At 40.2% G+C, this 13,051-nt stretch overlaps 1 protein-coding gene across 1 annotated transcript in view; it reads right to left on the minus strand.

Moving 5' to 3' along the window:
• Positions 1–6,906: 6,906 nt before the first annotated feature.
• The window catches only part of MYO3A (myosin IIIA), a 153,437-nt gene continuing 147,292 nt past the window's right edge, over positions 6,907–13,051 (minus strand). Inside the window, 2 exon segments of the mRNA XM_070728212.1 lie at positions 6,907–7,156; positions 10,474–10,617. Coding sequence (XP_070584313.1) covers positions 7,042–7,156; positions 10,474–10,617 — 259 coding nt within the window. The 3' untranslated portion in view covers positions 6,907–7,041.

The following is a 13,051-nucleotide window of genomic DNA, read 5'->3' on the forward strand; positions in this document are numbered from 1 at the left end:
GGGGGGTGCGTGAGAGGCTGGGGGAGGGGAGGAAGGGAGGGCGCGGGAGAAACCGGGGCGAATGCGTTCGTGGGGAGGGTTGCGATGAGGACGCGGGCCTGACTGAGCGCGACGTGAACGACGGAGAGGCTCTGAGCGCTGTTTCCTTTCTCACTGAAGACCCGGGCGCGCCAGTTGGGCAGACACTCGTGCTGAGCGCTTTCCGCGCTACTGACCCGCCGCTGACTCGCCTTCAGAAGCAGAGGCTGGGAGGAGGCGCGACGGCGGCGGGAGCTCTGCTTTCAAGCGGCAGTTAGCGAATGGCCACCTGCTGCTGTGATCCTGGCAGCCAGCCCCAGCAATCCAGTCCAACCAGGGCCGCCTCAGGCTGCAGCAAAAATAAATAAAAAATAAAGCAAAGGAGCGCCAAAGCAGGAGAGGCCCTTCAGGCGTTTGAAAGCAGGGAAAAGACCGATTGGAGAAGGTGGCAGGATTGGTAGTCTGAAAGTACGTTGGCCGTCTTGCAAGGGGAAGAGGGTGCTTGGGACCACACCTGGATCTAGCCTTCAAGGGCTGTACCTAAGAGAGGGCGCCGCAGGTCAGGAATTCCTCCCACCACGCAGTACGGAGAACAGAGGGATCCACACACATCACCCACGTCGCCCAGAGGCAGCAGTGCGTGACTTGTCTTTGGAGTGGCAACGTTGCTCAGGCTCAACAACTCAGCGATCCATGATGAAAAGAAACAGATCTAGCAGAGACCACGATGGCTCCGTCTCCCACCTCCTCCTCCTCCTTTGAGGAACACCAGCCACACACCCAGCACCTGGTTCTTTTTTGGGTTTTGAAAACCCTGCCCTGATTCTGTAGACCAGAGGTATCCAACCTTGGCAACTTTAAGGTTGTGGGCTCCCAGAATTTCCAGGCTGGAATTCTGGGGGTTGAAGTCTTCCAGGCTTAAAGTTGTCAGGGTTGGAGACTCCTGCTATAGACATTTTGGGCTTCTGATCTGAACTGTCAGACCAGCTACAGATGGACAGAAATATCCGGGGTCAATTTGGCCTAGGAAAAAAGTTAAAAGTTGATGGACACTTGTTGCCAATATCACCCACCAGAGATTTAAACAAGCACTTTTCCTTGTTCTATAGATAACAGATTAGAGGGCAAATCTCTCCCATTGTTGCCAATTTGTCTGGTTTGCCTTTTCCTCTTTGTCAGAAGAAAGTTTCTGGCCATAGAAACATAGAAGATAAAAGACCTCATGGTCCATCTAGTCTGCCCTTATACTATTTCCTGCATATTTTATCTTAGGATGGATATATATATTTATCCCAGGCATGTTTAAATTCAGTTACTGCGGATTTACCAACCACGTCTGCTGGAAGTTTGCTGGTCATTTGTTTTCTATTTTAAAACAAGACTTGGAAATTGCATTTTTTTTTAAAAAAAAAAGCTTTGTCATAAAGCTTTTGTATGCAAAGATCATGCACCTCCCACTATTTTGGGGAACTTTCTTTCCACAGCACTTTCTGACAACCCCCAGTCAGGAATCCTTGTATGACCAGGGTCATAATTTTCATGTGTCATAGGACCAACCCAAGCACTTAGCCTACTTTATGAGACAGTCCAGACAATTTCTGCTTCCTTTGTGGGTAGTGAGCCAAATCACAAGCAGCAGAAACATACATCCTCAGTGATGGCGATCGGCGTGAAATACAAATGCTATAGAGTTGCTTTATCTCTCTCTCCTTCTGACATACACACAATTCTTATTTTGCCATGCTATTGATTATGCCTGCTCCCGAACTCTTCAGCTCAATATACGTCTGGCAGAGGGGATGGGATGGAAAAGAGGCCAAACCTTCCCTACATGAAAACACGACAGCTTTCTTTTATGCTGTGGATGGAATTGGTTGATACTGCTGCCTGTTTTTTTTCCTTTTTAAAGATAAATTAGATCATAACACACACAAGATATCGAGGGACAAGTCTCCCCAACCTGTTATCCCTCAGAGCTGTTGAATTTCAGCTCCCTTTATCCCCTAGCCAACTGAAAGAATGTGGAAGCATATTGGAGGGGCGATAAATCTTGCCTGGAGAGTGCTTTATCTCTGGGGTATCTGCAGGCACATAATAGCTTTCAATTAATTTGTTGATGTACATCAAAGATGCCCTGTTGGCGAACTGATTTCACAGTATTCTTAGAGAGGCAGTGAATACATCGTCTTCCGGAATCAGGGCTCCAGGACAAGAAAAAAAAATTAGTGTACTTGAACAGAGAAAATCAACATCAATGCCTCTCATTACAGAGAAGAGCATAATTTGGTGATACCTCTTGCCTCCACAGCAGTGGAGAAATGGAGAAGCATTTCTTATAGGAAAACTGATCTTGGTAGCTACTGTCTGACATGTTCTTATACCGTTCAAGTCCCTGGCTTGTGTCCATGGACAGGTAAGCGTGAGCAAAGACCGCAGCTGGCTGGTTGAAAAACACATTTGTGAGTTAATGAACGGCAGAGACAAATTCATTAGTTCCTCTGTCAAGCTATGCTGCAGGCGTTTACACCCAACTCTGGAGCAGCTGGAAGTGAGGCATTCTAGACTACCCACAAGCCTCACCATGGGTCCTGATCAGGATTAATTGGAGTTAGTCTAATGCCATTTGAGGTCAGTCCATTTTCTGCTCCTGTTCCAACTGGGTTTGAGCAATCACATTTGGGCTCGAATCATGCAACAGGGTGGTTTTTTCTTTCCAGCTGTGATCAGAATGAAAACTGAGTCCCTCTGTTCTTAGTGTTAATAGGAGCCACCCCCTCCCTCCCTTCAACTAACATTTTTTTGCATAGGTGTTGTTTCTTCTGTAGCAGGCTTACCTTTAGTCTGTAAAGGTCTTGTCTGAAATGTGATCACCTTCCCCTTTATAGTAAATGAAAACCAAAATCCAAGCATCTATTTCAAAGCATCCAATTAGTATAATCTATAAACAAGCAGGAAGGGGGAGATTGTGATCCCCTTATATAGAGCGCTGGTGAGACCCCATTTGGAATACTGTGTTCAGTTCTGGAGACCTCACCTACAAAAAGATATTGACAAAATTGAAAGGGTCCAAAGATGGGCTACAAGAATGGTGGAAGGTCTTAAGCATAAAACGTATCAGGAAAGACTGAATGAACTCAATCTGTATAGTCTGGAGGACAGAAGGAAAAGGGGGGACATGACTGAAACATTTAAATATGTTAAAGGGTTAAATAAGGTTCAGGAGGCAAGTGTTTTTAATAGGAAAGTGAACACAAGAACAAGGGGACACAATCTGAGGTTAGGTGGGGGAAAGATCAAAAGCAACATGAGAAAATATTATTTTACTGAAAGAATAGTAGATCCTTGGAACAAACTTCCAGCAGACGTGGTTGGTAAATCCACAGTAACTGAATTTAAACATGCCTGGGATAAACATATATCCATTGTAAGATAAAATACAGGAAATAGTATAAGGGCAGACTAGATGGACCATGAGGTCTTTTTCTGCCGTCAGTCTTCTATGTTTCTATAATCTCTAATCTTAGTTTTGCATTTTAATTGCCCATCTCTTATGGCAGCCTTAGCTGACTTTGGCTTCAAAATAAACTAAGTTAGGTAGTATTTCTCATCTAAATGAGAAATTTGGATGAGAATAGGCTCAGTGGGGAAGAGGCTCAATGGGGAGAGTGGAAGAAAGCAGGGCAAATTGCTGCCAGCAAAACCACATGTTCAGAAATGTTAGAAAGGACACCAGTAAGGATGTGGTCATCTTCAAATCACTGTGTAAAATTGTACTTACTACAAGAAACAGAAATGAGAAAGATATGGGAGCTTCAAAGTCCAGAGCAGATGCTTGGGGGCTGTGATGCATGTTTCACAAGGAAGAAAAACTAAATAAGTAAATAATAAATAAATAATCTTATCTGAAATTAGGATGCCTTTCTGATTTTCCCTCTGCTCTGCTTGTGGGAAAAGCTACCTCCTCTTGGGGAAAAGCAGATTTTAAACTATGGGGCCAGCCTCTCTTCCTTTGTTTGTACATGGAACATGGGGGCCTTTGATGGGCCTCTGTAATATAGACACTGCAGAGTCTTATTTATCTCAGGGCTAGTTCATGTCTCAGTTCATTGAAGCAGGAGTCGCTTGCCTTTTAAATTGGCTAGAGGGGGAAAGCTAGTCTCCCTTCACCAGGGAAGAACTGGCTTAGATTTCTTCCTCTGCTTGAGCACACAACAGCAAAATCACAATGAGCTTTGACGTAGTCCAAGAGACAATCTTGGATGTTTTGTTTTCATTGGTCTTAAAGTGTACCCTTCACTAGAATTAAATCCCCAAATAGTTCGGACTTAGATGTTGTTCTGCCAGCGTCTCCCAACCGCCCGTATTTACAGGGTAATTAGTCCAAAAAGACACACACCACACGATAGAAGGAAAACCAAAAGTCTTTATCAACAGAAAAGCAGAAAAAAACTCCCTTTTTAAATGTCAAAGGGATTTTCTGGTACACACAAGGCACCGGTTAAATACAATCCAATTTCTCACCCAGTAACTGGGAAATTGAGCCCAATTCCAAAGTCCAGAAAGTCCACACACAGGCTTGAACAGGGAAACAGCAAAGCCACGATCTTGATGAAACTATGAATCAGATAAACTTCCACAAGGCTAAATTAGCACGCTGCTTTTTTTATCTGTACAGCAGCCCCACCCAACCACAGGTGGCCTCACTTATCTCCTGTAATAATCCTTCAGTTTTTCTCTCCTATGCATCACTCTACGCATGCGTGGGTCCATCATACGTCTTTGTTCAGAATCCAGGGATCATTAGGATGATTGATCTCTTCTTGGGCTGTCTGCCAAACTCCCCTGTTCCCTGCTACTCACGCTTCCTTTGTCAGAGGAGCCTTCGTCGGGAGATTCTATCGGGAGCAAAAGAGGCTTGTGGCATGTGGATGTTTTCCCCACCTCCACCTCCACATTCCTTAGGGCAGGAGCTGAGCCAGAGCCAACCACAACAGATGTAAGCTCATTAATTTCAAAAATTATCCAGGATTTGTAGTAGATGTAGTCTTCATCTTACCTAGCTTTATACCTTGTAATGTTGTAAAAATGTAGCCCATGAATACATATTTCCAAATATACATCAGAAAGGATTCATCCACACATCCACACATATGGACACACACAAGTGCACACACACACTCACACAAATTCCCAATGCATTTCCAGTTAATTGTGCCTGTCTCTTCCCTTTTAACACAGTCACTATATTAATGAAAACCAAAGCTATTATTTATGTGGATTATAATTTTAGCTACTACAAGAATTTGAAGGTGTTGCCGTAATATCATAATTTCTCTTTTTTAATAGTATATATATATTCCATTTATGAAAGTGGCATTATGTAAAATGTCTTCGTTATACTATAACCATTTGAGCTAGTGGCTGCAGGATAATCTGGTCAAAAGATGAGAGAAAACAATTCTTCCCACTGTGCAGAAACCCTGCAAGTCAATTTTCAACTATTTATGCAAAAAACAGCAAAAAAAAAAACACCTATTTCCAATGAAGCACATGGATTTCTTTAACCAGGGCAAAATAAATGAATCCGTACTGTATTTTGCTATCACAGTAGAGGGAAACTAAAGGGTTTTTTTTAAAAAAAAGAGCCCCTAATTACCAAATTTGTAGGAAGAGGATGCAAATCCCCTCTATAGTTGTTCCCCCTGAAACCGTTGTCTAGCTCAGTGATTTTCAACCTTTTTTGAGCCGCGGCACATTTTTTACATTTACAAAATCCTGGGGCACGCCACCAACCAAAATGACACAAAATGACAATCTAATATTATCCCCCCATTGTGTGAGGGCTGGGTTTTTTCTCTCTCTTATTCTTTGGGTGCTTTTTATAATATGCTTTAAATCAAGAGTGACTTCTCTCTCTCTTTTGTTTCTCTCCTCTCTCACTCTGCCTCAATCATTTTCTCATTTCTCTTTTTTTCTCCCCTTTTTTCTCTCATTTCTCTCTCTCCCCCTTCCTCTCCTTCTCTCTCTCTCTCTCTCTAGCTTTCTCTCTCTCTCTCTCTTTCTCGCTTTCTTTCTTTCTCTCTCTTTCTCGCTCCCCCTCTATTTTTTCTCTCTCTCTCTGTCTCTCTCTGTGTATGTCTCTCTCTCTCTCTCTTTCTTTTTTCTTTCTTTCTTTCTCTCTCACTCTCTTTCTTTCTTTCCCTCTCTCTCTCTGGCTTTCTTTCTCTTTCTCTTGCTTTCTTTCTCTTTCTCTCTTTCTCTCTCCCCTCTCACGGCACACCTGACCATGTTCCGCGGCACACTAGTGTGCCACGGCACACTGGTTGAAAAACACTGGTCTAGCTAGCTGCAACTCTGATGTTCAACATTCTTTGCTTGAATGCAATGCCTACCAAAATGATGATAGTTAGTTGTCCCAGCTATATCGCTACAAACAGAGGTCAAGTTTTGTATGTGTCTATTATGTCCACATGACTAAAGCTCATTTGAAAGTTGGTTCTCACATTAAAGTTGCTTCTTAAATTACCCACACTGCCTTCACTAAAGTCCCCACTCTTTTAATATTCAAGGCTTATTTCCTTTCCCATTTACATTAATTAAACTGATTTCATCTGAACCATAATGTGTAAGTGGAAGGTTTAAAGATCCAGGCAGTTCATAAACAATCTCATTATGTAGATAAAATGCAAAACAATTAGGAAAATAAAATGAAAAATAATGTACTTCCCCTTCCTTCCAAAATGAACCAAAGAATTTGAATATCGTACAGGAGAGCAATATTTTTCACACATGTCTGCATACATAAACAAATATTATAACAAAGCCTAGTATCTTCCTTTGAAAAGAAGCTAAGACAACATGTTCATATACCCAATTACACAGTTAATAAATTATGTGGAAGGTTTATTCAAAAGAAAAGGATATGGGAATTCCATAACCTTGCACCAACAATAGAGAAAACAAAAACAAGAAGAAAAAATAGCAAAGATTATGGTGAAGAGGAACAAACAGTAGCTGCTGCTGCTAATATTGCTGAAGAAGGCGCCCGCGTTGAGAAGTCTTCCGGAGTAGCTTTTGGTAGTCAAAAGGATAATCCTCCTCTTTGTTCCCTTTTAACGGGATCCCAGGGACCTTTGGCCTATGGATTACATTACAGAAACAGTAAATCAAAATATTTACTTCAGTACACACTGTTAACTGGCTGCTTAAGTCTACCCTCAGGAAAGAAAATTTCCAACTGTTTCACTCTGACAAAATATTGCCTTTTTTGCAGCAAGGGAAAATGTGCTATGTGTGAGGCAATGTCAAATACAGATTGTGTTTTATTCAATGGGAATGAAATAACCAATTAAAAAGGAGTGTTAGTTTTTAAAAAAGCAATGAACTACTTGAGAACTACTCTGGTATCCATTTGTTTTCTTAGCTGAATGTTGTTGTTGTTGTTATTATTAATAATAATAATAATAATAATAATAATAATAATAATAAAATTTGTATGCCGCCCCTCTCCGTAGACTCAGGGTGGCTATCCTCAGTTTGAGAACTAGGGGAGGATTGTTTTTTCAGATTACAGATAGACTCTGTTTTAGAACAAGCAATTGGATCAAATAATCAGCTGAGTCTTTCCAAACCTGTGATGCTAACTCTCTGTCCTTGGATACTGGGAATGGGGGGCAGAGAGGGGGAGGGAAGGAGGGAGGGAGGGAGCGAGCGAGAGAGAGAGAGAGAAATAGAACAGTAGCTTACAATAATGAAGGAAAATTACACTTTGAAAATTGGCTGCTGAATTTATAAACCAGGCTCTTGGGAAATGATGGTGCTTAAGAATACATGAATGTTCTGGTGCAAAGCTGTTTATACGTGTAAATCATTATCTGATCTCATAATGATAGATAATGCATGTATCAATCACAGTCAGTTGACCATAAAGAAACTTACAGGTTTCTTGATTTTGCAGATATCTTAAGTTCACAGTAAAAAGCTATATCTCAACATCGGGTCAGGAAATGGCTAGTACACAACTAGCTTTGTTCAGGAATTTGTATCTACTGGACAAATGTTATTACATAGGGTAATTAGCTGCTAGACATGCCAAAATGTGCCTATTTAAGTCCATGGAGATTCTCAGTCATCCAGGTCATGGTTGCCCCAAAGGTCAACCTGGAAGTCCAGTTGCCTCTGAAAATAGGCACCTTTGGGTGCCTATTTAAGTTCTCTGAGTTTCTAGCTGCACCCTACGTAGTTGTACTGCAGCAATCTTGCACCAGTTTTACTCACAAATACTAGAATAAATGCCAGTTTTAATGATGAAATCCACAAGACTTAGCTAACAAGGCTTTGCATAGTTAATGAAATTCTACAGTTTATTGCAACCTGTGAGATTTCAACTGACAGTTGAAAACAAACAAACAAACAAATAAAGAAAGAATAAGTGTGTATGTGTGCATGTATATGTGTATGTATGCTGTGTACATGTGAAAATAAAACATTTTGGCACTTGGACCTAAATCCCTTTTCATCAGATGAAACATGAGTAATTCACATTTGGCAGATGAGGATATACAGTAATTATAGTGTCCATGAATCAGCAAACTTAATAAAAAAACTGCCAGCATCGACTATCTGATGAAGACAACCGTTACTCACGAAAACTTCAAAAACTGTAAGTGTGTAAATGAGAACTTGATGGCAGACACCCTACTGTATTTATTTGTTTGTTTGTTTGTTTGTTAGTTAATTAATTAATTAATTAATTAATTAATTATTGCCCCCACAATTCGGGTCCTCATTTTACCCACATCGGAAGGATGGAAGGCTGAGTCAACCTTGAGCTGGTGATGAGATTTGAACTGCTGATCTACAGATCTACAGTCAGCTTCAGTAGCCTGCAGTACAGCACTCTACCTGCTGCACCACCCCGGCTCATTGTGTGTATGTATGTATGTATGTATGTATGTATGTATGTATGTATGTATGTATGTGTGTGTTTAATATGCCACCCATCTCATTGTTACAGCAATATTGGATGGCTTGGAAAATAATAAAAAATAAAAAAGACAATACATGTACTTAAAATTAGAAAGATTAAACAAGAAAGTAAAAACCAAGGGGACAGTATACAGAGGTGGGAATGTTCTCTCTATCCCATCAGCCACGTCCAGCTTATAATACCCTTACTGAGCCCCAGGGCACGCAGGCAGATTTAATTTTAAAATTATATCAATATTTTAATAAAAGGAATAACATTTTGAATAATCACGTTACATAATAACACAATTTTATATAACCTTGGAAGAAACCAGATATAACTGTTCTTCTTTGATGAGTTCTACTTCCTTACTCAAATAATCAAGTAATATTCTGTATCAGCTTTTCTAATTTCTAAGTCAAACAATCTACTGCGAGAAATGTCACGTCTTCTTATGAGGCTGTATTTATCTTCTGCCTCTCTGAACTTCAAATTAGAGAAAGAGGTTTATTGGTTTCAAAGGCCTTTGAAGGGGCTAAAAGAGAGCATTAGAAAAACTGGCTATACATGTCAATATGACTTATGGCCATCGTGACTTGTGATTAAGCACTCTTATTCTTTATACATATACTTGGAAGACCTAGCTTTATTTCAAGAATTTTATACTGATTCTGCTGCACAACTAATGGATCTATGTACAATTAAAAACAGGGTTCTGGTGAATTCGATAGGACCTAAATTTTGTAAATGCAATTTTAATTAGCCTGGATCAGTGTTCCCTCTAATTTTTTGGGGGGGTGGTCGGAAAAGTATAGTGTCTGAGCGGCAGTCCCTTCGGGACTGGGCAGCACAGAAATAATAAATAAATAAACAAACAAACAAATAAATAAAAAACCCTGTTTTGCCTCAGAGAATTTCAAAATAAAATACTGTACTGTGTGTCTATAACAGTGAGCTCATAATAGGGCAACTCTATTAATATCAAAATGCCACTTAAATAGTTGAGCTAGTTTCAAACTAGATTTTGATTTTCTTTCTCTCTTCCTTACTCCCATTCTTTTTCTTTCTCTTTTCCTTCCTCTCTTTTTTCTATCTGTTTCTCTCTCTTCCTCTCTCTCTCCTTCCCTCTCACTCTTTCCCTCTCGGCTTCTGGGCAGGTTTGGAAAACTCTGAGTTGATGATGATTTTTAAGTGAGCGATTGCTCACTGCTCAGCTTAGAGGGAACTATGGCCTGGATACATATTTTGGAATGATGTCATGATGAGCTGTTGACAACTTTGGAGAATAGATTGTGAACTACTTAAACAAATAAACCCATTTGTGTTCTTATATTACTTTGGTGATAGCTTCCATTTCATGATGATCTGTATGACCCCCAATCTAAGTTACAGGTTGTTTTGGAATACTTCTTAAATAGGAAAAGTTCAACAACCTCCAATTTAACTTGGTAAATATTAACATACTCGTTTTTGGAGAAACTACTCACCCTTCAGCACTCCTTAATGTTGCAGAGATAGGATCATGTAGGATATTCTTTGCTCTTGTACTGGCATTTCTATCCTTTGAGACAAAACCAGTAGATGAAAATTCTTGGTAATATTGATCTTCTATGTTCAGTAGGTTGCCCAGACTATCAAAATAAATATTGCATATGTATATGTAATATATGTATATGGACAGACAGACAGACAGACACACATACAGAGATAAACACGCACACATACACACGTACATATTACTACTACATATGTTAATGAACTAGACCAAAATGTATTATGTACCCATCTTATCAATTAAAAGAGATTGACTCCTACAGAACTATTACCTCTTTGTTATGTAGTTTATCTGTAAAGCTACGAAGGGCAAAAGGAAAGCAACTTCCAGAATAAAATTAAATAAATTATCCTGGCTTTTCTCACTTAAGGGCAGTGCTGATTCCCTTTTACATTTTGCCTGTAAGGTATTCAGCTCAGTTCGGTGAAAATTTAAAATTGTCACAATCTTACTTATATTTTTATAAGCCAATATGCATGTTTAAGACTACACAATCCAAGTCACAACTAAAGGACTATAGACGTAATTATTTCTGAACACAGCCAATGGCAACTTAAGTTTTGAGAAGTGGTTGGTACACTGTTTGCTGTTTTAGACTTCACTAGGTTAGGTAAGTGTTGTGGTTGGCTCTGGCCCAGCTCCTGCCCCAGGGAATGTGGAGGTGGATGCAGGGGAAACTTCAACATGTCACAGGCCTGTGTTATTGCTGACAGAATCAGTTCAGCATTTAGTTTCCTCGGACGAAGAAGGAGGTGGGAGTGACTCAGCAGAGGGGGGCTTGGCATACAGCCCAGGCAGTCAATCTCCCTTATCTTCCGTTGATTCAGATGAAGACGTTTTGGATCCACGCAAGTGCAGAATTATGCATAGAAGAGACCAAGTAAGAACCTGTGTTTGGGTGGGCTCCAGTAATTAGGGCTGCTGCTATAAATAGCAGCATGTGGGTTTGGCCATTGTGGAAGAGTATCTGATCGCAGTTCTTCAGGAATCCTGTGTTTTCTGGACTTTGTTGCTTTTTCACGCCTTTGAAGACAAAGCAGAGCAACGTGTGTGTGTGTGTGTGTCTCACTTCGTTGAAAGAAGAAGGGGTGTGAAGTTTCTTCACAGCTGCTAGCTAAGTACTTAATGACTGCTTAAGGGAAATTGTACAGACTACCTGGTTGTTTTGGGACGAGTGCTCTTTGCAATACAAAAAGAGTGCTTAGTTTATTTTGAATTTTGTGATAAAGAACATTGTTTTGAATTTTCAAATGTGTGTGTGTCTGAAATTTGTACTCTTGAATTTTCGGGAGGCTCCTATCAGAGAGCCCGGCAGAACAGGTAAGATACTTCTGCAGGCAGTAGAGCACATACAGACTCTGGGGGTGGGTTCCAGAGTGAATAACTAATGGTTTGCTGAGGAACGTGCCAAAAACCACAAGAAGGTGGTGCTTATGGCGCTGCCAAGACAGCCGTTTCGGGAGTGTGGCGGGCCTTGGTTGCTGACGGTTCCAGTTACTACCTATTCTATAGAACCTGTCTGAATTGGTGGGAATCCATCTTTGGCAGGCTCCAGATGCCCTAAATCTTAGGAGCTCAATCTGAAACCTTTTAAGATCTCACAGACATGTTGTGGATACTGTTCTAGAATGCTGACATTTCACAAGGTTCCAGTACCAATATGATGAGAGAGATGTTAGGAAATATTTAAATGATTGGGAGAAAATATAGGGAAAAGGCATGCTAAATATCACACAAAATTTGCACTTGAGAAACTGGTAACTGGTAACCCTGGACTACACATAACAAAAGCACCAGAGAAGGATAGGCTCCTTATGTTACATCAAATCTTACTATAAGTTAAAAAAAAAAAAGAGTCCAGAGTTTTAAATGCCCTATTCAATACTGATAGCAAGTATGCACAAGTTAGTATTTCAAAGCTGTTCCACGCTATAAGGTTCTACAATTACTGGGCAATTTTCTGAAATGCCATTTCTGCTGATATAATTTGAAGTGCATTAGGCCTGTCTTTATAAGCCCCTATTTAGAAGGATTTATGTATTTAAACATTGCTATGCACCAATACTACAGTTTGGCTGGCAAGTCTTCGCTAAGCCTAGGCTGAAAGAGATTTAAATTCAGACTCCAGCATTTTGCCTTATCACTAAGAAAGTGACATTATCAGGCTATGTCAGGCTGAGAAATAAATGAATAGCTTATATTGATCAATAAGAGCACAGAAATAATCACTGTGCATATGTTTAACACTTGGTGTAGGGTCATTATGAAAGAGAGTGCTTGATTTCAGTAAGCAAATGCCTGTATTTAAGAATGCCAGAATGTATGTATGGCATATAGTTAATAATGGAATATATTGTTGCAAAATTCAAGTTAAATATACGATAATTCAAATTAAGCAAACAATATCACATTGCTTGCTTAATCTGACATATCAAACCGGTTCACTACCAAAGCTATGGCTGCAAGCAATGGTCATCCCTATCTTCAAAAAAGGAGACCCCAGTCTAGTT

Source organism: Erythrolamprus reginae, chromosome Z (genome assembly GCF_031021105.1).
Source record: "Erythrolamprus reginae isolate rEryReg1 chromosome Z, rEryReg1.hap1, whole genome shotgun sequence".
In the NCBI taxonomy this organism is placed as follows: domain Eukaryota; kingdom Metazoa; phylum Chordata; class Lepidosauria; order Squamata; family Dipsadidae; genus Erythrolamprus; species Erythrolamprus reginae.